The sequence below is a fragment of the Hoplias malabaricus genome, chromosome 3 (genome assembly GCF_029633855.1).
Source record: "Hoplias malabaricus isolate fHopMal1 chromosome 3, fHopMal1.hap1, whole genome shotgun sequence".
NCBI classification, from domain to species: Eukaryota; Metazoa; Chordata; class Actinopteri; order Characiformes; family Erythrinidae; genus Hoplias; species Hoplias malabaricus.
In genome coordinates, this window is record NC_089802.1 from 23236885 (window position 1) to 23263753 (window position 26869).

The window sequence follows — 26869 nt, forward strand, 5'->3', positions numbered from 1 at the left end:
TTAAAACCAGAAGGACATTGGATTTTTTCCCCCAATTGTTTTTTTTTTTTTCAATGCAGGATATGGGCACAGTGGTCCTTGGAAAACTGGAATCAGGGACCATTGGCAAAACACAGCAGCTCATCATGATGCCAAATAGAGTAAGGTTATTAAATCAATGTACCACTCAAAGCCATCTATTAACAAGAAACCAGAAATGTATACATTTAGAAGAATTTTGTTTAATTTGAACAGAATTTTTTCCCTTATGCAACAGTCCTCAAATGCATCGAGCTTAATGAAGTTCTGTTGTATATTCTGCTGTTCTTTGTTGCCGCATAGGCCTGAAGAAAAACATTTTGCTACAGTGTACACTGAGGAGTATCATTACAGACAACTTGATTTTTACTTAGCTAAAATCGAATATTCATATGTAAATTGCCATTGTCATAAAATGTATTAAAATATAGGCCGTTATAAAATAGAATTTGCTAGTACAGACCACGCCCGTAGAAGCTGAAACAGGGAGGTGAACTCAGAAGTCTTGTGGGGAAGAGTTCAGGGCAGCTTATGAATGTGTAAGAAGCCAGACCAGATCCTGATTGTGTGTAGGTGAATCAAGGGGTTAGTGAGTCTTTGAATGAACTACCTTTAATAAACTGGTGCATGACTGAGTGTCATGTGAGACGGTAGAGAAATAGCATGAGTAAGTTGAATGTCCTTTATTGATTATGATAACGGAAATTCTAGCGTGACTGGTAATTCAAGTATTCAGATGCCGCAGCGGTAAAGGGGTGATGATTGCGAAAAGTGATATAGAGTCAGAGTTGGTCTTAAGATGGACAAGATCATCGCATCGGCAGAAATCAAATTGATCAACTAATAATAGAATCTTAAAGTATCACCAGCTAAATGTCATTAAGCTACGGTGTAACAATAATAGTGACATTTATCTGGGGCCACCATGATAGTGCATCAGGCTGGAATGCACTGGACAGAGTGTTGCTAAGTCCAATTTCTACTTCAGTGTAATTGATGGTAATTGGGTAATAGTGAGGGGTCTGAGGCTGGCAACAATAGGTGAAAAGTGGATTAATAGCAGCCTTGAAGTCAAGTACTACAGAGGGGCATCTTTAATAAAGCGAGATATGCTTCGTTGGCAGGTGTGCCCTGGTGGTGCCTTTCCAATGGCATAGAGGGAATTGAGAACAGAATGGTGATCTAGAGGGATGACAGATGAGGCCAGTTAAGAAGCCCAAAAAGGTCAGCACCACAGGAAAGGTTAGAGAGAGAAGGCATTTTGTCACACGGGAGAAAACTCTGAAAGAGAAAAATCCAAAAGGTGCTGAGGAGCTCAAGCAAGGAGGCAAGGTAGAAAGTTGACTACAAGATAACAAAGATGCCTAGAGGGTGTTGAAAAAACAGGTGCCAGAGGTGGCGTCAAGTGCCTGAGTGCTGGTCCAAAGTATCCTGGGGAGAGAGCTGGAAAGTTAGAAGCTGAGAGCGACAAGGCTGCATGTGAGAGGGTGAATTGAATATGAGGTGGCGTCAAGGGCCTGAGTGCTGTGTAGGGGGGCTGGTCCAAGGCCATGCCTGAGAAGAGAGCATAAGCTGGAACTTAGGGGCTCGGAGCGGCATGATCGCGAAGAGGAGAGGTCAGGTTGAAAGCCCACAGCTGCTGGAAGAATTAGTACGAACAGTACTACGAGGTGCAGTCGCTAGGAGAAGCTTAGCTGCAAGCGGAAGCTGAAGGTAAGATCCAGCAGGAGAGAGTGCAAACCGTACAGTGGACGCAGGGCACCGTTTGTTTGTGAGGGCAAGGCATAGGGATGAGCGTCCACAGCGGTTTTTGAGGAGAGAGTGCAAGCTGAGAAGTTGGAGGTGGGTGGTGCGGCCGCAAAGCTATGGGGTTGGGACGAAGGTCTGTGGCATGAGAGAGGAGGGCTGTAAAGGAAGAGGCAGGATGCAGCAAAACCATGAGGGGAAGTGGATTAGGATGAAAGTTCACATCAGGAGAGAGGGTGTGCTGTAAAGGAAGAGGCGGGGTGTGGGACAGCCGCAAAGGGGAGGATTAGGACATGGCTTGTAACGGCACCCGGGAAGACAATGAGCTGGAAAGTCAGAGACTCGGAGTAGTGCAGCAGCAAGAAGTGGGGGATGAAGGTCCACTGAAGCACCTGAAAACAGAGCAGGAGCTAGAAACTGTAGAGTGTGAGCAGCAAGGCAGCACAGAGGAGGGTCCGGTACGATAGTCCACAGCAGCATCTGAAAAGAGAGTATAAACTGGAAGCCAGAGGGTGGGAGAAGCATGTCAGCAGAGGAGTCAGGATGAGGGTCTGCAGCAGCACCTAAATAGAAAAATGAGAATTGTAATGTTAGAGGCAGGGTATGGAGTGGCCGCAAATCGAAGAGGTTGGGATGAGCGTCCATGAAGTATGCAAGCTGCTGATGTAGAGGCTGGGAGAATGAGACGATTGGATGAGAGCGAATCTAGGGTGAGGAAGCTGTGCAGCAAGGAGACTGCATAGAATGCCCAGAGCACCAGGCAGGAGGCAGGCCCGCAACAGCAACCTGTAGAGGGGATGCAAGCTGGAAAGTAGGAGGCATAGAGCAGCAGCAGGGGTAGAGGGTGGAAAGAAAATAAATCAGCAATGAGGAAGCCATGCAGTGAGAAGACAGCATCAAGTGCACAGAGCGCTGAACAGGAGACAGGCCCGCCGCAGCACCTATAGAGGGGTGCAGGCTGGAAGGTCTGAGGCATGCAGCTATGGGGGAAGAGGTGGGATGATGAAGGGAGGGTGGGATGATGTGTAGAGTAGATCGTAGAATAGACCGCGTCGAGTGCCCAGAGCGCTGAACAGGAGACAGGTCGCCACAGCACCTATAGAAGGGTGTGGGCTAGAGGGTCTGAGGCATACAGCTGCGGCTGCAATGGGGGAAGAAGTGGGATGATGAAGGGAGGGGTGGGATGATGCGTAGAGTAGACCGTGTCGAGTGCTCAGTGCGCTGGACAGGAGACAGGCACACTGCAGCACCTACAGAGGGGTGCGTGCTAGAAGGTCTGAGGCATGCAGCTGCGGCTGCAACGGGGGAAGAGGTGGGATGATGAAGGGAGGGGTGGGATGAAAAGGAGATGGGTGGGATGATGTGTAGAGACAGATGTAGAGGAAGAGAAAGGGAAGGGTGGGATGATAAAGGGAGGGGTGGGATGATGCATAGAGACAGATGTAGAGGAAGAAAAAGGGGAGGGGTGGGATGATGCGTAGAGACAGATGTAGAGGAAGAGAAAGGGAGGGGTGGGATGATGCGTAGAGAGGATAAGACAGAACAAAACAAACTTGGAGGGCTGTGTCTAAATGGGTGCAATACTGTCAATCAAAGCAATGTTCAGATGGAAAGAGGAGCCGATTTGGAATGGAGGCTTAAACATGCTGCCTGCTTTCTTTTCCAACATTTCAGATAGGACCATCTTGGCAAGCAGTGTAGGTAAACTACTGCCCTGGAGATGTGCATAAATATTGCAGATTCTAAGCCATTATCCAATTCAGCTCAGATAATTATATTATTATCAAAACAGCCCTCTAAGGCACCGACCTGTGATACAGCAAAGGCAATAAGACATTGAGGCTAATGTCTCCAGCTTAGACACAACCAGAAACGGTAACAAGAAGACGAAGAATGCTCCAGCAGGGGGCGTTGAGTCGGAGATAGAAGGTTGTGACGTCATCGCATTGCTGCGCAGGGGCTCCTTACCGGCAGACGGATTTCTCTCTTAGGTGAGTGAACGAAGGGGACGCCGTTGTTTCGGAGCACGTTGCTGGAACGCCGAGGCTGTTCTGCTGGAGAGGAGGAAATGGTAGTCTCAAGGCTCTGTAGAGCTCGTAGTTGTGGAGTAGCAGCCGTGACGACGGTAGATTCGCGTTCCCCAAAACACGAGGCAGTCCTGTAGCAGCGTAGCCGGAGATGAAGTTAAGGGGAGGCTCGAAGCCTTGCGCCAGCGTCGGAGACAGATGCGGGGGGTCACTAGGGAAGCCGAATGCAGCCGGAGGAGAAGCAGGAGAACAGAGCACCGATCCGGAGCGGGTAAGACAGCAGAGCATAGAACAGTTGAAGCGGTTGCAGGCGCGACAACGGCCGTACGCAACTTCAGATACCGGGCAGTCCCATGGATGTTTAGCCAGAGCGAGTTTAAAACAGGAAGCTCAGTGGGCTTGATTAATGCCGAACACGGCTCCGAATATGGGGATCAGCAGGAATGACCCAGCGCGGAGGAGCGAGCTGACGTCGTGGAGCAGTCGAGTTGAGATCCGTGTCCTGAACTAAGTGAGGCGAGTTTGTCCGACGCAGAAATGACGTGAATTTGCAGGGTATATATAGGACTGAGAGGAGGAGTTCGGGCGTGGTCCTATGTTTACATAACTTCATTTGTAATCAGAAATAGATACTAACACTACGTCCATCTTACTTGTGACTCGTTAATAGGCTGTGGTCACCAATCACCCTAACTTTTCTCATTAATTACACTAGCACACAGTGGAGGTGCTTAGCCTGCTGTCTGATGACATGGAGACAGATGATGTTGGGCCAGGAGAAAACCTAAAACTGCGCCTCAAAGGCATTGAAGAGGAGGAGATCTTGCCTGGCTTTATACTATGCAATGCTGAAAACCTTTGCCACTCAGGACGCACATTTGATGCCCAGGTAGAACACTGCCTATAGTTACATGCCGAGTGAAGATATTGTAATGTGTTTGCCTCATGTTATTTTTTTTTCTCTTTTGTTCTTGTTTTCTGCAGATTGTCATTATTGAACATAAATCCATTATATGTCCAGGTTACAATGCAGTCCTACATATTCATACCTGCATAGAGGAAGTGCAAATAACGGTAAGAAGCTAATGCTTGTCTCCTTTAAAAATGTATGAAATTTTTTGATACTTCTTTCATTAGTAAGAGGATATTTCGCCTTTTTAACCTATTATTTTCGCAGGCCTTAATCTGCCTGGTGGACAAGAAAACAGGAGAGAAGAGCAAGATGCGTCCACGCTTCGTCAAACAAGACCAAGTATGCATTGCCCGTCTAAGAACAGCAGGAACCATCTGCTTAGAGACATTTAAAGACTTCCCACAGATGGGGCGTTTCACGCTTAGAGATGAGGGTAAGATTTCTAACTTAAACATGTTTTTTTTTCAGTCTCCTCTTTGGTCACATAGAGGTGTTTTTCTCAGAAGCAGGGTTTCTCAATCCTGGTCTTGGAGGCACACTGCCCTGCCCATTTTAGTGATTTCCAAGCTTTAGCACAGCCACTACAAAGGACTTGAGGAGAAAGGAAAGCAATAAATGTGCAGGGCAGGGTGCCTCTAGGATAAAGTTTGACACTGCTTGAAAGCTTGATTATGTAAAGAACACAACCACAAACATATGTTCAACAAATCAATATTATAATAATCTGACTACTAATAGTGTTTTGGAAAAATGAATGTAGCATTTACTTAATTTTTTTTATATCTAACATTGCTCTGTGTAGCTCATAATAAAAGCTCATTTATACCCAGTGTTAAATATGGATACAGATATGCACAGAGACTTCTGTCCATATTATGCATTCATTACGCCTGTATAAATTGACAGACTGGAGCAGTACCACTGAAAACTTTGGGGGGCAGTTTACCTGATAGTTCAAGCAAAACACAACCACTGCTAAAATAAGTGAGAAGTGAAAATTTCACTTGTCTTAATGTATTTAATAGCCTAGCAGAGTAGTGATTGACTTTTGGTAATTAAAGTTACATTATCAGGACGTTCACTGTCGCTATGTTTATTGTTGTCGTTTGACTTTTCACTCTGAACTGCCCTATATTAGATGTATTGCTTAACATCTACTCTAATTAAATAGAGGTGTGTGGGCAGTGACGGGACATATTAATTTATGTACATAAAGGGCATTATGTAAATTATGTACATAAATGAGCATTGATTCTGAATGCTGTCAATGTCAACTTTTCCATTGCCTTACGCCACAGGTATTTTGAGTGAAGGACAGACTGCAGTTAATCCAGATGGTGATAAGATTCACAGCTGTCCTGGGATTTAAGTGTGCATTTAAAAACTAGGAGGTACTATGGGACCTGTTGCAATTTCAAACCAGATTTTGTCAAGGAGGAGGTCAAAAGAGGTTTTTAAAAAATGCACAAATTCAAAAATGTGTGACTTCTGTGGGGCTGAGTCACTTATAATGTTTATAATGTGTGTAATAATGTCAGTTATTTTCAACCCAAATGTAATTAATTTCTAAGCAACTAGGTTCTGACAGTGAGGACTTTTGTAATTAGTCTCGAGTTGCATCTTAAGTAAATCTATTGCCTGTCTTGTTAGAGATTATTTCTTCACTGTTATGACATTTATGTCTAGATTGTTTCCTGTGTATGTTAAGGAAATCCAGTGAACTATTCAAGTAGTTTCAAAGAGTTAATAAAAAAAAGGGAAAAATTCACAAATTCCAATATGTTGAACTTCCTGTTGGGTGGAGCTAATACCTCCATCATAATGAGGAAAATGTTCTTATAAATTTGTGTGCGCTAGTTAAAGTCACTCACAGTGATAAAAATCATTTTGGAATTGTAGGGGGTGCTATGGAGTCCACATCCACTGCAAAAAAAATTGCAAAAAAAGTTTGCTGAGAGTTTTCGACATTGTAAATCATCATATTTGCATTTAAATCATAGGTGGCACTATAGAATCATTGAGATGCCTTCTATGCTAAATTGTGATGTCAGATCAAATGGTATCCTAAAACATAACATAACTTTTAACTTAATTAATTGACGAAGTGTGCGTATTTGCAAGTATCCACACAATGAGGCCATAAGCTACAAGTTACATGCTATAACTGGGCGGCACGGTGGCGCAGCAGGTAGTGTCGCAGTCACACAGCTCCAGGGACCTGGAGGTTGTGGGTTCGATTCCCGCTCCGGGTGACTGTCTGTGAGGAGTTGGTGTGTTCTCCTCGTGTCCGCGTGGGTTTGCCCCGGTTTGGGAGACTGTGCCTCCCACAGTCAAAAAAAAAACACGTTGGTAGGTGGATTGGTGACTCAAAAGTGTCCGTAGGTGTGAGTGAATGTGTGTGTGTGTTGCCCTGTGAAGGACTGGCGCCCCCTCCAGGGTGTTATCCTGCCTTGTGCCCAGTGATTCCAGGTAGGCTCTGGACCCACCGCGAACCTGAATTGGAGAAGCGGTTACAGATAATGAATGAATGAATGAATGAACATGCTATAACTACAGATTGTTGGTCTTAATGATGATAAATATTTATGTTCATATGTTATGACCTCTTGACATGTGCAGATAATGAAACTAAGCACAATATTTTAGATCAATTAAATATTTTATCATAAGTCTTGTATTGCCATCTTTCCCGATTTTTTTTTTTTTTTTTGGCCACAAGATGGAGCAGAAGAATTAAATACTATTTCATGCCCTGGTGAACATTAATAGCCATTCAGGTTAGATATGCATTTAATTGTAATAATTCCTTTGGTCACAAGATGTATCCATATGTTTAATTGCTGACTAGTTATAGCCATTCAGGGTAATTCAACTGTAAGCATTTTTGGCCACAAGATGGAGCAATAAGTTTATAGTAATTTAGGATAGAAATGTAGAGAGACATTTTTGAGCACAAACTACTTTGTGGGTTTAACCCAGTATGGACATAAGCTGTATCAGCAGAATCCCAATAACCTGAACTTAAATAATTATCAAAAACGATTGGAATTTCAACAGTGTGTGCCTTCCAGGCACCTTCAAATAGCATTATTGGAGCATGCATTCCACAAATCGCACAAATGCAGCTGTAACTCAGCTAACTTCCTAAAACTTTACATGCTTGATCAATATGAGGATCAAATGGCATGATTTAATTTTGGTGCCAGTGCATAGATGGCATACAAACTGATTTTACAATATATTGTCAAATTAAAAAAAATATATATCACATATATATTTGTATAGCGCTTTTTACAACTGATGTTGTCACAAAGCGCTTCACAGAATTCCAGTAAAGACTTTGATAAAAAGTAGCAAAAAGTCTAAGTGGGTGGAGCTTAGTGGTTGTATCAGCCTTTTTGGTCTGGCAGGACCCAAGGAATTGGGGGAATAAAAATTGTCTCTACGCCTAATAATAATAATATTAAAAATAATAATAATAATTTAAATTCGCTGTAGTGCCCTCTTGAGACCAATGTGGCTGATTCTTTGCGCCTGAGTAGCGGGATGCCTATTGACCAAGTCTTAAATCTCTAAGCCTTACAGGGCTGTGCGATTCATTTAAACGCAGAAAAAGAAACAAACATGTTAAAATAGGGTTTAAAGCACAACATGCCTGAACCCCTAATAATCAGCATGAAAAACAATAGGGGGCTTTGCACCTCTGGTGCTCAGCCCTAAACATAGACAATGCAACAATTTATTTTTAAAATAACCACTTTGTTCAAAACATAATAAAACAAATTTTGAACCAGGAATAAGAGAACCGTGAAAGGCAAAGGTCTACTTTAACATCACAAATATTAAAATTCTCATGGGGCATCACAAACCATATGGAGCCGAAAAAATTAACAGCTCTATACTATATAATAACAAAACCAAGTGCAGTAAAGGCATATTAATTAATTAATGACATAATCATACAGATTCCGGTATGGCACAGGTCCTCTATCAATATTTCAATTAAACAATTAAAGCGAATGTCTATGATTGTGGGAAATCAGTTCTGTCCTGCTTTTCAAGAACTCAAAGATGCTTACAGTAGTTAATACTTAGAACACATTCAAAGACATACAAAACAGAGCAAATACAGAATAAAAAACATTATCAAACAGAACAAGCATGAAAAGATTAAGTTTGAGGAGTATTATACGCAAAGGAGAAAATATATTTTTTGAGGTTTGATTTGAAGATAGAAAGTGTTGGAGAATGTTGGACTGAAGGGGGAAGAGAGTTCCAGAGTCGCGGAGCAGATCTAGAGAAAGCGTGATCACTTTAGCTGTGAAGGCTGAAAGGAGGAACAGTGAGCAGCCCGGCTGAGGAAGACCTGAGTGTGCGCATGGGTTTGTAGGGATGGAGAATAGCAGACAGCTATGAAGGAGTAAGTATATTTAGAGACTTGTAAGTGAGAAGAGGTATTTTGAATTGAATACAGTACTTTATGGGAAGCCAGTGAAGATGCTGGAGAATAGGTGTGATGTGTTGGTGAGAGCGAGTGCGAGTGAGAAACTTCTGTGTTTTATTTAAACTTTGATTGCATGAATTTGTTAAATCAACAACACACATTTAAAATCATTATTTATTAACCAGTAAAATCATCAAATCAAATGTATTTGTATAGCACTTTTTACAACTGATGTCACAAAGCAGCTTCACAGAATTCCAGTAAAGACAAAGTTTTGACATGAAATGTGAGAATGTAAAAATGAGTGATCACGCGAAGCAGTGAGATCAGTTTACTATAATTCCCTGTGTCCATAGACCTTTGGGTCAGCCGTCTTTATCTAAGGGGAAGCATTAACTACCAAAAGCTAAACCAATCAAATGAGATTTTAGCCTAGATTTGAAGATTGCAATTGTGTCTGAGTCCCAAACTTTTTCTGGAAGATCATTCCAGATTTGGGGTATTGGATGATGACCTCAAATAATATGGACTGCCACGAGGAAAGTTTTGGAAAAATTTAAACCAACAAACACAGAATATCACATTTACTGAAATAATGATATTTGGTTGTATTTTAATGTTGGGTATTATTTATTGTTTGTTTGTTTGCTTGTTTTGAGCAAATAAACACTTACTGCCTCAAGCAATATTAAAAATAAAACCTGTGAATATGACTTAAATAAATTAGTAAAACAGAAATTACAGTACGACCATATTACATATTGCTTACCATAAATGAGTAAAAAAAAAAAAAGTAACATGCATCTTTCTATACCAATAACAAAAAAGTCATGTGCATTGAGAGAAGGAGAAGAGATAGAGGATGAATTTGTATGTGCGTATATGCACTAGTGATCAACCGACATGGGTTTTTTGATAGCCAATGGCAATTTTTAGACAACAGTAGTGGCTGATGGCTGATATTCCTATTCCTCAGGCAGTGAATAAACTAGAGGCATTATCATGATTTATTTTTACAGAAAACCCTTCAAATTTGTAAAAGAAACAATTTAGCGGTCTTAAAATATATATGAAGTGGTCAAAGGCTTATGAAAACCACAAATAAATAGGCACTTGTCTTATTTTTGAAAAAAAATGTTAGTGACTATAAACTGAAGAGTTCATGAGTCCCATTACTTTTTCCTATTTAAATTTGTCTCTCCAGGGGTCTACTTTCATCAGGTAAAATTTGGAGTTGATACCTCCTATATATAGTGTATATATCTTGTCTAGACCTAATGTCAACATCTTAGTGTTTTTGTTTACTTTCCATGAGAAACTCGTCTCCTGTCCCTCACCAAGTGGCCATTTACCCTCACCAAACAGTAACAACCCTTAGGTATGGTGTGTTTTATTCTGATGTACTGAGTTTATTTCTGATGTTTACACTTGTTTCTCACCGAGTACAGTGTTCCTTTAAATGACTGACATGTTAAAAGGCGAGAGCTGCACTCTGATTGGCTGTAGAGCAAGGGAACCTCCCCCACACCCCTGCTGCATTTAAATGTCTTCAGTGGGGGGAAATGTAACTAGTAAAAGACTTCTAAGCTTTGAAACATGTTTATTGACTTGATTATTGTTTGTGGAGCTTGTGGCTGCCAAATAGAACCATTTGAGTCTCTCTCGCGTTGTCTGGCACTGAAAACATGCACTCTGCTGCGTGTTTGTCCCTCCTCCTTGGGTGCACATCGCCATAACTCTGCCCCTGATTGGTCTACAGACTTGACTGACATGTCGTTGGAAAGCTGAGAGCCTAAGCTACGCGGCGGTTTGTGTGACATGGGTCCACGGGGATCATATTTTAAATATTTATATTATATATATATATATATATATATATATATATTATATTTAAATATTTGAAAATGTGTACTATTTTTTCGGCCAGTACTCTTGACACAAACATGAGGATTACTCACGAACAGTTTGACGGAGAGACTGGCCGGCCAATATATCGGTCGGTCACTAGTATGCACACTCTAATGCTTGTAAACAAGCTATGTTCTGTTCTTTACACTTTCTGGAGTTACGTTTGCCTTAAATGCTTGACACTGAATAAAAGATGGGAAACCTCATGTTCTGGTGTGATTCTCAGTCAGAAAATAAGTTGAAGTGGGTATTACCCTGGAACAGTTGTAACTAGCCCTGTATCTAAGGAGTAAAATTCCACTGTGGTTTTGGCCTACGGCCAGGAACTAGAAAAATGTAACAGCTTCATTAAAAATGTAATTGCACAATATAAATTATTGTCTTTTCATTTATTAAACACAATGTCTGGAACAGAAGAAACCAACTGTACCTAGTTTGTGGTTGATGTTTAACTTGCCTGCAAGTAGGGGGGTGTGTATTAAAAAAAATTCTCCTTTCTGGAAATTTGTTGATAACGATGAGTTGCATTATTCAGAAATCTGTTTGTAAACAACATTTTACAGCTTTACAAAAATGAAAATAGCGAGAATTAGCACCTCTCTCTGCTCTCTGGGACTGACTCTCTAAAAACTGCACTATGCAACTTCAGAATAATGGGGTAATGAACTGCGAGAACTGCATAATTCTTTATTGCACACCTCTCCCGGATGTTTAGCTTGCTACAAGAAGAATCTAGCTCAGTATTCTGGGTTTGGCTATTAAGGCAGAGGCTGCGAAGAGACGGAACTGTCAGAGGAAGCAAGGAGGAGAGAGTGAGAGCAGCTGTACAAGAGTTAATAATGGACCTACTTTACAAATTGGAGTGAATTGCAAGAGACATGAGGACATGGACTAGTAAGCAATAATATTCTTGATGTGTTAATGAGGAACTTTGGTGACAAAGGTGTTATGAGAGATACAAAGCCAGGCTTTGTTGATGCAAAATTTTGCCTGATTAATGAACTTTTTAGACTTAGACATTGATTCTTGTAGAAAAGTGCTTTTCTGTAGTTGCTGTGTGGTTGTAATGACCAGAGTTAAACTTTGTGTCAGTGGAACTGAAGCGTTGTTGATCACAATGTAATAATCAGGTTTTTGAGAGTTAATGTTGAACAAGGGCCAGTGGTGGCGCATGCTAACATTAACCAGATAAGCACACTGTGTGTGTGTGTCTGTGTTTGTGTGCGAGTGAGAAAGAGCAAGGTGTGTGTGTGTGTGTGTGTGTCAAGACAGAGGGTGTATGTAGAGGCCCAGAGAGCCAATCGTGACAAATGTGAATATCCCTCGGCTCAGAAAGTGTGTGTGTGTGTGTGTATGTCACACCTTGCTTACTGGTGAGGGAAGTGTGCTTCAACAAGATTATAAGTTGCATAAAGAAATCCATTAATGAGTTAGACCACAATATCGTATTCAGTGCAAGGGTGTTTATTTAGTAAAAAGTGTGCCAGTGTCTAAAAAGATAAAAATAGAAAGAAAAAGAGTTGGAAATTGGAAACTATTTACAGGAAGGTGTAGTGAGTTCCATGTAACTATAAAATAGGTCTGCTACTAAAATAGTTGTTACAGTACTGATGGGTGGATGAAGCCCTATTGAAGCTTTAGGAGCTTCTTCCCGATTGTTCTGAAAAAGGACTATTCTATAGTCTATGGAAATTATATATTATATCAGTCATATTAGCAACAAATTAACCACTTTTCTGTGAATCATGAAACCATGATTTTATAGGGAATATAAAAATGATCTGAGGAAACATATTGCTGGGGTATAGTGACTGTGGAATTTAATTGATTGTGCTTGTGGTTAACTGGTAACTGAACATAATACAGAAAAGGAAACGAACAGTTATGCTGACAAATTTTTATTTAAGAATAAAAGTTTCTCAGCAGCATTGGGTTTAAGTTTTTTTTCTTCTCTGGTTCACGATTTCACTAGCCTTTGAGAAAACTATCTCACATGACACATGAGTCTGGGGTGCAGAGGTATTGTAGAGCAACCTGAAACCGGTATGGATACACTGGCTTGTGCGCAGCCCAGTACCTCTGACTCTTATTGCAGAGCAAAGCATCTGGACTTTTTATTGGAGATAACTCCTCATGTTGAAAAGCATGAATGGAGATAAAAATTTTGCTACTTAGGTGTATAAAGCTAAACAACTCAAGTTACATATTAATTACTGTTTTAATTCAAGCAGTGAATAAAAACTTACAGATACACCAGTTCGTTCTGCTTGCGCATTTATATGAGAAGGATATCTCTGCAGGCCGGAGACAGCTCCAAGTGAGCACGGAACAACATTTTAAGCATGACTCAAGCACGTCGCTGGCTTTGAGATATGAAGTTGACATAAAGGCTCTGGAGATGTCCCAGAAGCTAAAGAACCCTTTTTATTTGTTTTTAAAAACAGGGCTGATATGGAGCTGTTTCTAAAAGCTTGTGTTGATGAGCAGGGTCTCAGGGTCAATGTTTGTGGTTACGCCATGCCCCTCACCCCAGAATTTTTAAGGCATGTAAACTGGACTGTAGGGCCCCTCACCTCAAATCTTAAGGCACGGATACTAGACTGCAGTGCACCTTATTCACCACAGTTCAGACAGTGTGTATAGTTTGATACTTTTAGAAGCCTAGGCTGTCTGATTAACTGTGATGTCCTGCTTTGTGTAAAATGCCCTTGAACAAAATAGGTATCCTAGATATTTTCTTTCTTCTAACAAATTTCTATAACTAATGCAGCTCAAATTGCTCTGTTTGAGCATTGTTTGGAAGTTTAAGAGAATGTCAGTGAGTTCTTTGAGTGTTGCCTGGTGACCATGTAATAACTATTTTGTTTTCATTGTTAATATTGTACATTGTAAACATTGAGTACATTATATGGAGTACATTTTCAGCATTATGTAATTTACAGACTTGTTTGTGGTTGGCTTAATATGTGAAATTCTTGCAATAAAAAGAGAATAACCATTTAACTGAGACCACATGTGCTGAGAATGATGATGTTTGCTTACATATAGGCTACTACTCATTTCCTCACAAGAGACATGACAGTAAATATGGGTTCATCAGCACAGCTTAGTGCTGGGGTGCTATAAATTCTTCACCTGGCATCAGGTTCATGTTTCTCTACTCCAGAGAATCCAATTCTATTGTCAGTATTTCTCTACAGGGATTAGAGAGTCAGTGTGTGCACGTCTGCACATCTGTGTTAGTGACGGTTGCAACTTTTAATGTAGAATACATTCATTACAAATTTGTCCTAAATTATTTGTACATATGGTGTGTTTCTGAAATAAATGAAACTGAATAAATTAACTATATTAAAATAAATCGATAGCCCTTCGGGTGGCACGGTGGTGTGGCAGGTAGTGTTGCAGTCACACAGCTCCAGGTTGTGGGTTTGAGCCACACTCCATGTGACTGTCTGTGAGGAGTTGGTAGGTGGATTGGCGACTCAGTGTGAGTGAATGTGTGTGTGTTTGTCACCCTGTGAGGGACTGGTGTGTTCCTGCCTTGCACCCAGTGATTCCGGTTATAGGCTCCGGACTGGACACACCGCGACCCTGAATTGGATAAGCAGTTTCAGACAATGAATGAATGAATGGTAGTCCTTCTACAAATTCACATGCACAATCCAGGTAAGAAGAAAGGGAGGCTTTCTGACAGTCTAAGCCAGTGTTATCCAACTCTGATCCTATTCTACCTGTTCAAACAAACTTGATTCAACTAATTTTGTGAGTAGGGTGTTCCAGGACCTGGTTCTGATGCCATATCAAAGCATATGTGATCATCTGAACACAAAGAGTAATACATAATACTCTACAACAAGGACATACTTCTATAAAGAATCATATAAAACCATGCAAAGGAACTAGATGAAGTACAGTGAACTTCTCTGAATGTCTAATTATATCCTTAGTTTTAAGTTGAGCCAAATTTTATGAAAGGTTGCACCACTATCTTGGAATTCATTATACCATAACTACATTACAGTGAATTTCCATCTTATTAAGTTCACCTAACTTGTATCTATATGCACTGACTATAATCTCATATACACCAACTATGACTGAGTGTTCATGGTAGGCTTGCTGAATATTATGATTATTTGCAAATTATTAGCACCATTTCTACCATGTCCATTAATGGAAAGGAGCTGCTTTAAATATTTATTTGAATAGTGGGCCATTTTCTATAGTGTTACTTAAGGTTTTACACATTTAAACTGATTATAATCCAATACTGTGCTGAGTACAAAACAAATAATACAGTCATATAGTTCTGTAATCAAATTAAAATAATGATTGTAGACATGAGAGACCTAATGGATTTCATATCATAAGTTTGCAGTTCACCCCATAATCAGATTACCAAAATTATATAATTAAAATATCAGAAGTGCTATGTATTTCGTTTTCACTGAAACCTAATATTTTAAACTATATAACTAGTAGAGGGTATCTAGTACTGTTGGAGAGAAACTATGCCCTTTTTTCAAATCACAAAGGCTGCTTTTCCTACATTCGCCTTCCCACAAAACATAAATCGCCCACTTGCTGGTTTCTGCCCACTTGCTGCGTACGCCCCTCCCACATGCTGGTTTCCGCCCACTTGCTATGGCGGATATTTCGAACGAGCAAGAATGTTTCTGCGCGCGCGCGGATATTTTTGAGTGAGCAAAAAGGTTTCTGCGCGCGCGGATATTTTCGAGGGAGCAAGGTTTCTGCACGCGCGATGTCTTTGACCTGCGCGATAGCTCTACACTTACAGCCATTACAAAGTGCCTCAGATTCAGCTATGTACATTGCTTTTAGCATATCAGCTACGTTGCTGGCTCAGTTAATCAAGGTAAATACAAGGATAAAACCATCCAATCAGAAATTACCTTTGTCATTTGACGTTTCTGATTGGCTGAATCTGAGGCTCTTTGTAATGGCTGTAAGTGTGTAGCGAGCGCGCAGGTCAGAGACCGCAGTAACCTTCTTGCTCACTCAAAAATATCCGCGCGCGCGCAGAAACCTTCTTGCTCGTTCGAAATATCGCGCGCAGAATTGTGGCACAAAAATAACGCCATAGCCTGCAGAGATATGTACTTAAATTATATGGAGTTTCACAGTACACGTGAATGAGCGCACAGCGAAAACGTATCGCTGAAAAACAGATAATCAAAAGCTGAATTTAAGTGGCCCTAAGACACAAACGTAGCTGGTCGCGCTGTTCTAATACGAGACGTGAACTGTGAACATGAACGGCCTTTCTTATGCTGCAGCGTATTTACAGCGCTGTCTCCCAATAACTACAGCCTCTCACACTTCAGGGAGAAACGGCATGTGTTTGGGAGGCGGGACTCAGAGTAGAGGATGAGATATTAACTGTTTGTACCAAAACGCTGACAGACCGTTGTTTTGTACTTCATCCAAAATAAAAATAATTGTTATGGACAATTCAGTAGTCGCTGGATTGCTATAGAGACCAACACCCTTGGCCAGACAACATGCGATAGGGTCGTAGTTAGAAGACCCCTGTTCTAAACACTCACCCGAAGCTGGTATTATGTCATTCGTTATATATTGTGTCACATTATGGCTGATATGTTTTCTACGTTTTCTCCATATTTTTCTATTTATTGATTTACTGCAATTTTAAGGCTAAGATGAATGCTTTAAAAATATATTTTTTTCCAGGACTCATATGAAGCTAAAATTGTATTATTTTGTTGGATCATTATTTTTTAATATGGCGGCACGGTGGCGCAGCAGGTAGTGTTGCAGTCACACAGTTCCAGGAACCTGGAGGTTGTGGGTTCGATTCCCGCTCCGGGTGACTGTCTATGAGGAGTTGGTGTGTTCTCCCCATGTCCGCATAGGTTTCCTCCGGGTGCTCCGGTTTCCTCCCACAGTCCAAAAATACACATTGGTAGGTGGATTGGCGACTCAAAGTTGTCCGTAGGTGTGAATGTCTGAGTGAATGTGTGTCTGTGTTGCCCTGTGAAGGACTGGCACCCCCTCCAGATGCCCAATGATTCCAGGTAGGCTCTGGACCCACCGCAACCCTGAATTGGATAAGCGGTTACAGATAATGAATGAATGAATGAAAAATGAATTATTTTTATTATTTTTTTTTACAATATTTATTTCTTTATTTATTTTTGTGGTAAACTGCGATTACGTTTGTTGACGGTGGAGCGGGGGATGCCAGCGTTTCCGGTTGCCCTCTTGTATGTTTAATCTCCTTTTAGTTAGGCTGTGGCATTTAGATCTGCCAGTCTCTCGCCACAGCTGACAACGTTCATATTCTCTATAATCCAGATATACAGACTGAACTAAAGCCACCAGTGGCGGATGCTGGTCTTTCAAGGAGGGGAAGTTCAGTTTTGGCCTACATCATAAAATGTGTTGGTTTATTTATACGTAAATTCTACCCTCCGTTCCTTTTTTTAAGAAAATGATCTGTGACCCTGTCGTACCAACAAGGCGTCTTTTCCAGGGACTTGGCTAGTGTCCTCTCAATGGCCAGCAGAGCTAGGCTGCTTAAACGGCCTTGGCCCATGTGAAGTGTGTCCTGTGCTCCCACGGATCTTTACACCAAAGGATCGCTGATTTGCTCATTTCGCTGTCAATCAAAAAGGAATTCAGCCTCAGACACATCATCCAATCATCATGCAGAAGCTGAGCGTCCGGGCCAGCCCACTGCCCCATAGACCCCCAGAGACGCTGAGCATCCGATGGGCGGGACAAAGCCTAGCATTTATCCAATGACTCGTCTCGTTTCGCTGCACTTCGCTGCTTCGCTATTGGACTCTGTGGATGCTCAGCGTCCACACTGTTTAAAGCACCGTGAAACTGCGGGGATTGAGAGTAAAGCCGCGTCTTTACCAGTGATAAGAAGCTAAATCTGAACAAAAGTTGAGCGCGTTTTTTTTTACATTTTAGGGGAAGCTGAGCTTCCCTTGCAGTCTTAGAGCAATCGCCACTGAAAGCCACCTACCTACTCCCTTCGAGTTAATGACTGCCCTACTGTCTGGTGGGATACTGATGGAAGGCTCCATACCTTCACACCACATCTGTGGCTCCTGTCGTCCCAATGCAGCAGCTCCTGGAAATTTGATAGGACTGGCTCAGCACAGACATTTACAGAAGTCCTCCATTGCTTATACAGACTCCATAGCTGCTTCTATCTGCAGTTTATGTTAAAACTCTATAGTTTATAATTTGGTTGACCAGAGCAGTGACCCCCTTGGAACACTTACCTTCAAGGAAGTTATTTTTGCTACTGTCTCCTTTGGTTTGCTCACCTGAGGTTATTAATTAGATTTTTATTTTAATTCTCTATTTCTGTAAAATTTTGTGACACCATCAGGTTGTAAAACATGCTATACAAATTCACAGTATTTTAGCACATTTGAAAATAGACTTTTGTGAAATTTAGGGTTGATTTAAACAAAAAAAAAATAAAGTTTGACATATTTACTGCTCTCACATTATTATTTATTTATTTATTTATTTTTGCTTATTGTTTAAAAATGTCAAGTCATGTCAGACTACCTTGGGCATGGCTTGGTAGAGTCATTATGGGATTTTTGTTTGTTTGTTTTTTGCAGGTAAAACTATTGCTATTGGCAAGGTGTTGAAGCTGGTACCAGAAAAGGACTAATTCAGGACAGAAGGACTGTTCTACTGCACTGTGGAATAAGGGGGAGGACTGCCGGATTTGTCCACCAAGCTTCATTCTCTTATTTACAGATAAATCTAAAGGAAACAAGAGAAATATATTTGAAAAAGGACAATATGAGAAAATGTTTTTGAAAGAATGATATTATAGAAAAAAATCAATGTGATAGCTTTCTCATATTGAGAGCATATCTATGCCATTCATGTAGCCCCATTTTTAAAGTCAGCCCCTCTCCACTGGCCTGTGATTAAAAAAAAAATAATAATAAAAAGTATAATTGATGCAATCTTGTTTTAAATTTTTGGCTTTTTAGCTCCTCTATTGTTTGATAGATTTAAGTTGTTTCTTAGCTAGCGGCCTATATACATACAGAAAATGACAATGTAAATGTTACTGAAAAAATCTTACGTGTACTGTTAATTAAAAATCAAATCTCATCTTGATGACAATAAATAGAAATTAGTTCCATATGTGTTTAAATGATTGATATTGCCTTCTATTTCCAGAAGATGGGCACCTTCAAACTGACTGAGGACAGTGAGCAGAGAAATGGCATGGAAAATTTAAGTTGTGTTTAGTTTCATCTAAATTCTTTTTACATCTTTAATATCTCTCTGTTCTCTCTGCATCTGACTTAAAAATGTATAGCTAAATTTGATTACACATGCATTTCAATCAATAACAGGAAAAAGTTAACTCAGTCAATGGTTAATTTTCATTATAGACTGCTGTCTAAACATAGCCAAACAGGACAGAAATCATGCACATCATAACAAGTAATGACTGGTTAATCTAATGGGGGAAAAAAAAAAAAAAAAAAAAATATATATATATATATATATAATTCACTAAAAAATAATAATAATAAAATAAAAAAAAAAAAAAAAAACAACACATTCTAATGCACATTAACTGTTGTGTTTCAGTTGCCCAAACTTTTGAATTATCTGTTTAAGATGTCAGCATTAAACCTCTTAAATAATAAATCACAAATTGGTCATCTCACCCTACTTAGTTGGCCTTTATTCAAATTTCAACTTTAACAGCATTGCGATAAAATTGTCATCTAGACATGTTAGTGAAATATGGTCAGTATACATTTAACAATCCAAAACAAAATCTACATTTTCTTTCTATTTGCAGCACCAACTGCTGGGATAGCAATGCATTTAAGATTAAGGAGAAGTATAGAAAATGGCAGGGTGACATAGGGCTGGACGATATGGCCAAAACTTATATTACAATTTTTGTCATTTTGATCAATATGATACAATTCCAATATTGATATTAGCATTAAAAAATTTTGAAGAACTGGCAAGAACAAACAAGAAACATTATATAAACATTAAATTAGAACCTCTTGGTTTTATGGGTATTATTATTTTCAAAATAACTTATTTTGAAGTAATTAATAAGTGTAATGAACTAACAGAAATGCATTGTTATCAACATCACTCAGTGACAGATACAGTAAATAATATACATGATGAGTCAAAAGTCACAGGACACGCTTTTATCTAAATACCCCAGCAAGTAATGGCTAAGGAGACCTATATTTTAGGCTATGTTTGGAATATGGCCACCATTTTGAAAGCTGCCATACTGAATCAAGGCCAAGTTTTTCCAATGGGAACGTGGTCAAAGAAATACAACATTTGTGACTTTTGACTCACACTGTATATTGAAATATTGAAAATGTTGTACTGTTTGTGATGGAGATCTTCTCTGGTCCTTAAAACAGATTAATTATTGATAAAATATTTTTATTTTCTGGTAGTTTGCTTAGAAATGTTCCAGCTTAGTGCTTAGGCTTGTCTATATGTAAATCTCATGTTCCTTTGACTTTTCTGTCCTGGCTTTTTGACATCATCAATGGTTTACCTCTTTATTCTGTAGCAGGATTTGTTATAATTAATTATTGTTATTTTATTATAATTGATCTGCTGAATGGTTCTTTGCCACCAAATTGAATCTGATCAGAGTGAGAGTTCCGTACAAGAATAGTGTGCACACAAATAAATAACCAAGGACAGCTGTATTAAATTTACAGCTGTATTAAATTTAATATCAAATATTGAATATTGATGGTACATACAATAAATTGGACTACAGCAATACACGAGGAAGGAGGAAGAATAATACATGAGGGAATTTCTCTATGTTAACTAACATAATTCTAAAAGGGAGCAATAGTTTACCACAGAAATACACTTGACTCTCAGTTATGAAATTAACATGACCTTACTTTCTTTTTGGAGATGACTTTGGAGATCGTGTGAACAGAGGTCTTCCCAGACGCACAGAGCTTTCTGTAGCCATTGGCCTTGATGCTGCTGTTTCCCTTCTTCCCAGGGCTTTGGTCAGAGACAAAGCAGTAGTGGGACAACAACTCTAAGGGAGTCTGTGGCGTTCTCCATAGCTGGATCTGCATTCGTTGGCAAATCATGGGCACGCATGTCTGTCCCAGCCTGAAGGCCTTGTTCCAAAACTTTCAAGGTTTAGAAGTCAGATGTTTCTTTCATGCCCAGGGTGTGTCATCGGGCGTCATTGGACTAAACAAAAGCTTCCTAAATAGCTAATATAAAAACAGAAAAATTATCTTTGGCTGATTTACTATTGCCTTTTACTATAACCCTTTTTACCCCTTTCTTCTCTCTTTGTCCACATTTATCTTTTTTGTGGCTTCTTCTGTAACTTCTCTGTGTTACAGAGACTGATTGTGACCAAGGGAATAGAATCCATGCCTCTTTCTCAAATATAATTAGACATTTAATTATGACATTTGACAAGAAAAAGATATATTGGGTACCTTAGAATTTAATGGCCAGAACTGATACATCTCTGAATCATACCATTGCAGTTATGTCCAAACAAAAGTTTCTTGCATGAGTGTAGGTATTTCAAACTAGCGTAGAACAAGTTGATTACATTTGAGATCGCGTAATTAGGATGCAATATGAAAGATTATATGTTAACACAGAAAAACATGTAATTTTACCCAATTCTTAATTAAACCATGTAATATCAGCTAGCTGCCATGTGGAGATGCTAAATTAAATCAAACTCATCTTTCATTGCAATTCTTTTATAACCTTTCCATTCATTTATAGCTTTTCCATTTAGTTTTGTATTGCCAACAAATTTTAGACACTACTCACTTGAAATAACCATCTTTCTTTCGGAACAATTTCTTTCTTGAAGAATTGTTATGCTTTCCATTGTTGCTATTGAAAACACTTTTGTTGGGGCCTTATCTTGAATCTACAGGGTGAGCCATTTATATGGATACACCTTAATAAAATGGGAATGGTTGGTGATATTAACTCCCTGTTTGTGTCACATTAGTAAATGGGAAGGGGGAACTTTTCAAGATGGGTGGTGACCATGGCGGCCATTTTGAAGTCTGTCATTTTGGATCCAACTTTTGTTTTTGCAATGGGAAGAGGATCATGTGACACATCAAACTTATTGGGAATTTCACAAGAAAAACAATGGTGTTCAAAGTGCTGCCTGTTGTGTTGGATTGTCAATGCAACCCGTTTCTCCCACTCTTCACACACTGATAGCAACACTGCAGGAGAAATGCTAGCACAGGTTTCCAGAACACATTTAGCGGCAGTGTTTTGAGTTTAATATTACAAAATTTTTTCCATATCTTTTCATTAAGTGTGGGGGCTCACTTTCCCACTTTTCATACAATGAGTATTAGTTACATGAATATTATTACATGGAATTTAAATGGTTGTGTAAGAGGAAGAAAATACTTTGGTATCCTTTATTCAAGAAACACTTCATAAAAAATCTATATTTTGCTTTCTTACATCAAGATAAGGACCAAAAGTGCAGAATAATTTGTGTGGGAGCAAAAATTAATAGTACTAAAGGGGTCTTGTGCAAAATATATGCCCCAAATAAGAAGGATGCAGAGTTTTTTCATGAAGTGAACATGAGATTAGATAAATTGAATGACAAATTATTGATATTAATCAAACTATGGATGGTATTTTAGATAAAAATCAAAGAAGTATAATGTCCAATCCTAGGGATCGGGCCACCATACATACTTTAGCTGAGAATTGTGGATTGACTGACATTTGAAGACTGATCAACTCCAGAGAAAGGGAGTACATATTCTTTTCAAATTGCCATAAAATATTTTTACAAATTTTTAAAGTGTATATTAGGGGGAAATGCATTGATATTGTGAAAGACTTGGAGACAAAAATTTGTACACTAGAAAAACTGGCACAGCATTATATAGATGAGATTTTTAGAGAAATCTGTCAAGCAAAATTGATTTTACATGAGTTTTGCAAAATGCACTATGCGTTGTTCAGGCTGAAAAACACTTATTTTGAGAGTGGTGAAAAGCAGGTAAACGTCTTGCTAGACAGTTAATCCAACAAATCAATTATCATGTTATTACCTATTAGGAAAGAAGACTTATTGATCACTTCTGATGAAGGCATTAATGATTTATTTTACCAGTATTATAAAGACTTATATAGGTCAGAATTTAACCCAAGCCAGGACAAACTGGATTGCTTCTTTTCTGATATACATTTGCTTACTGTATCCGCCGAAGAAAAGGAATATTTAGATGAGTCAATAACTAAAGTGGAAGTTAGAACAACGATTTTGTCCATGAAATCTGGAAAAACACCAGGCTCTGATGGCTTCACTATAGATTATTATTAAAAAATATATATTGATATATTGACCCCAATATTAACAAAGGTTTAATCAGAAATTTTGGAACAGGGCATATTGCCTGATACTTTTAATTAAGCTCAGTTAATATCTGTTATATCTAAAGCGTATTGAGAAATTATAGATCCAGCTAAGTTTCATCCAAGTAATCTGTTAAAGGTAAGTTGACAAATTAAATGAAACAGTAAATTAAAAATATTGACAAAGCCATTGGACACTAGACTAAAGAGCATAATACCAAATATTGTACATAGGGATGAAGTTGGATTTAATAAAAATGTTTTGATGGACAATATGAGAAGGTTATGGCACCTTATTTGGATGAGTCAATCAAATTTGAGTCCTGTTGCATCACTATCACTCAAAGCCGAAAAGGCATTTGATAGGATAGAGTCGGGGGGGTTGCAGGCAAATTTGGTTTCTGAAAATGTATTAAATGGCTTGAAGTATTGTATGCAAATCCTAAAGCAGCAGTAATAACCAATGAGATGATGTCATCATATTTAAACCTGTCTAGATCCACATGGCAGGGTTGTCCTTTAAGTTCATTTTTGTTTATTCTTGCTTTGGAACCACTTGCAATTGAGAAATCAGGTCAAATCAGAGAGAATACAGGAATTAAGTGTGTGTATGGTGGCGGGAGGGAGCATAAACTTTTTCTGTACACGGATGACATATTATTAATAGTTACTATTAATACTATAGGCTTATATTCTAATCTAGTGGGATATAAAATAAATTGGCATAAATCAGAGGCTATGCCCATATCTAAATCTTGTTATCGTAGCTCGGTTAGATGGAATGAGGTATTTAGGAATACGACAAGCATTATGGCAATACATTTTGAACCCTTATTACAAAAAATAAAGATTAAATTGGAGAACTTGAGAAAAGTAAGCGTATCTCTATGGGGAAACGTGAATGTAATAAAAATGGTAGTGTCACCGCAATTTAACTATATTTCTGAAATGGTTCCTATTAGCATACCTAATACTTAAACATACTTAAACAACATAAGATCCTGGTTAAGGATTATATATGGTATGATAAAAACATGACATATAAAGTATGGGATTTCGCACCTATGTCAACGTTGTTCCTCTCTGTGGAGCAATCCACACATCAAGGTGGTGAGAGAAACTATTTTGTTTTTTGTAGCTTTGTGTGTCTTTTTGTTACCCCCCTCATATTCCCATCACCCATTCCCACCAATCACACTTTATCTCTACCACTGCATCTCTACTGTATTCCCATTTTCATCATCCCACTTACGCCTCCTCACCCCTGCTCAAACTCCTCTTCTTCCACCTATACCCTTCCCCCACTTCTCCAATGTATATAAGGCCCTCCCTAAATATTTGGAACAAACTGCACTGGCAACTGCCACAGACTGGATTGGGTACAGAATTGACTGGTTATAGACTGAACTTGTGACAAACTGATGACCAATCTGTGCCCATGCTTTTCTGCATAGACATGAAGAAACCTCTGAACCTCCAGTCTCCAAACTCCATAATATCGAGTGATAGACTGCAATCATCCAGCTGTATTTATACATGATCCTGTGTATGTAAATAAATGCCAGTCAATGCCAAATGTTGACTGGAGTTTACTATAAGTGTATACTTAAATTGTAACTGTTTTGTTACTGTTATAACTTCAGGTGAGGGAAGACCAGTAGTTTGTAACTGCTGTTACTGTTATACCCTCTAAATAAATGAAGGAAGACTGGTATTTTGCAGCTGTTTAGATTTTCTGATCAAAGTGAATGGGTGTGGGTTAGTGATGTGTCGGTCGCGAACGAACCGGTTCAAAGAGCCGGCTCTTGTAAGTGAACGATGAGAGCCGGTTCCCGTCTAAGACCGAGCCAAGGCTTGTCATTCAACCAATCAAAGAACAACAAGCAAGCTCCAAACCTCTAAGCTGAGACACTTGCTTTTCCTGAATGCCAATCTGCCTTCCAAACAATAGGTGAAGAAAATGTTAAATCAGTTAAATGTTTGTTGACAGCTGTGGTTGTTTTAATCACTACCGTTGAATGCTGCTGTTTTGCACTTATTGCAGTGCAATAATGCAGAGTATTTGTTTATTTTATTACCCAGAAATGGATGATTATTTAATTTAAAAAGCTATTTTGTAATACCTACCTCTTGGGTTCCATTGGCTATATTTCAGAGTTTACAAGTGATTTTTTATTAAGATGTTTAAATAAAAATCCAGTTATTTATACAATTGAATGTGTGAGTGCAATCAGTGAGTTATTACAAGACAGCCATAAAAACAATTGGCCATTGCAACACTATTTATTATTTTTAATATTGAACAATAATATTTTGTCCATATAGTCATGTAAAATGTAGGTAATATTGTTATGTGCCAGTGGAAATAAGTGGTAAAACAAAGAGCCATTTAGGAGCCGAAAGAGCCGGCTCTTCATGAAGAGCCGAGCCAAAAGAGCCGGCTCCCCAAAAAGAGCTGAAATTCCCATCACTAGTGTGGGTGGCTTGTGTTGGCCTAATATTACGTTTTAGTTGTCGTTGGATAGCAGCTTTGGCCCTGTCACATATCAAACCAATGTTTAAAAAATCGTTTCTTGTTCAGTATACCCTTCTTAGTGTAGACAATAAAGAACAAAAACGTTTGTTTCTCATTTCCCCACCTATGGCCTATTGTCCGGCTAGTGTAAATTCATGTAATTAAGAATCTCGAGATGTTTAAGGAGAGTTCTCTTCACAAAACCTTCTTGGTACAGGTGTTGCAATGTACTTCATTAAACTTCTCTAACTGTGTTTATGAGATAAACAAGTACCACGATATTCAAAATGCACTTCACTATTAACTAAATTGAGTTCCCCATACACAGTCAAAGCTCCGGAGTAAAATGAGTTGGAAATCACTGACTCAGCTGTTCAAATCAAAACACTGGTGAGTTCTAAACCTATTAGTGTTGTTCAAATACTAAGTGCTTGTGCAGTTCTTTCGTCTTTTCTGGTAAGAACATGTTTGTAGTAGTTGTTGATAAACAAATACTGAGCAGATTAACTTATTAAAAATGACCATGTAATGAACAAAACAGTAAACAGAACTCATTAAAAACAATGGAAAATGGATGCGATTTAATCAAAATCTATACAATAATGCACTTCAAATTTCAAAGGTACATGTTAAACATTGAACTGATATCTGATGGTTGTGTGGACTACTTATTTGAATCCCAGCAAACACAACTACGTATTCACAACGTGGTAAAAACCACTACATTTGTAATTTGGAACGTTGTGTAAATATTGTCAGAAAGTCAAAATGAAACACTTTATAGGGTTGTCACAACGTTTTTGTGCAACATTACACTACCATTCAGCAACAGATTTGCAACATTCCAGAAGGCCCCTTTCCTGTAT

The 26869-nt window shown here is 39.1% G+C and overlaps 1 protein-coding gene across 3 annotated transcripts in view; it reads left to right on the forward strand.

Annotated features, from left to right (window-relative positions):
- gspt1 (G1 to S phase transition 1) overlaps nucleotides 1-19494 on the forward strand; it is a 105171-nt gene extending 85677 nt beyond the window's left edge. Inside the window, exons 9-13 of one of the 3 annotated variants that reach the window (XM_066663345.1) lie at nucleotides 60-140; nucleotides 4507-4680; nucleotides 4776-4865; nucleotides 4969-5137; nucleotides 18688-19494. In XM_066663345.1, coding sequence (XP_066519442.1) covers nucleotides 60-140; nucleotides 4507-4680; nucleotides 4776-4865; nucleotides 4969-5137; nucleotides 18688-18740 — 567 coding nt within the window. In that variant the 3' untranslated portion in view covers nucleotides 18741-19494. Of the gene's footprint in view, nucleotides 1-59; nucleotides 141-4506; nucleotides 4681-4775; nucleotides 4866-4968; nucleotides 5138-18687 lie in introns of those variants that run through there. The other 2 variants (XM_066663344.1, XM_066663346.1) reach the window with 2 other exon arrangements.
- Nucleotides 19495-26869: the final 7375 nt, after the last annotated feature.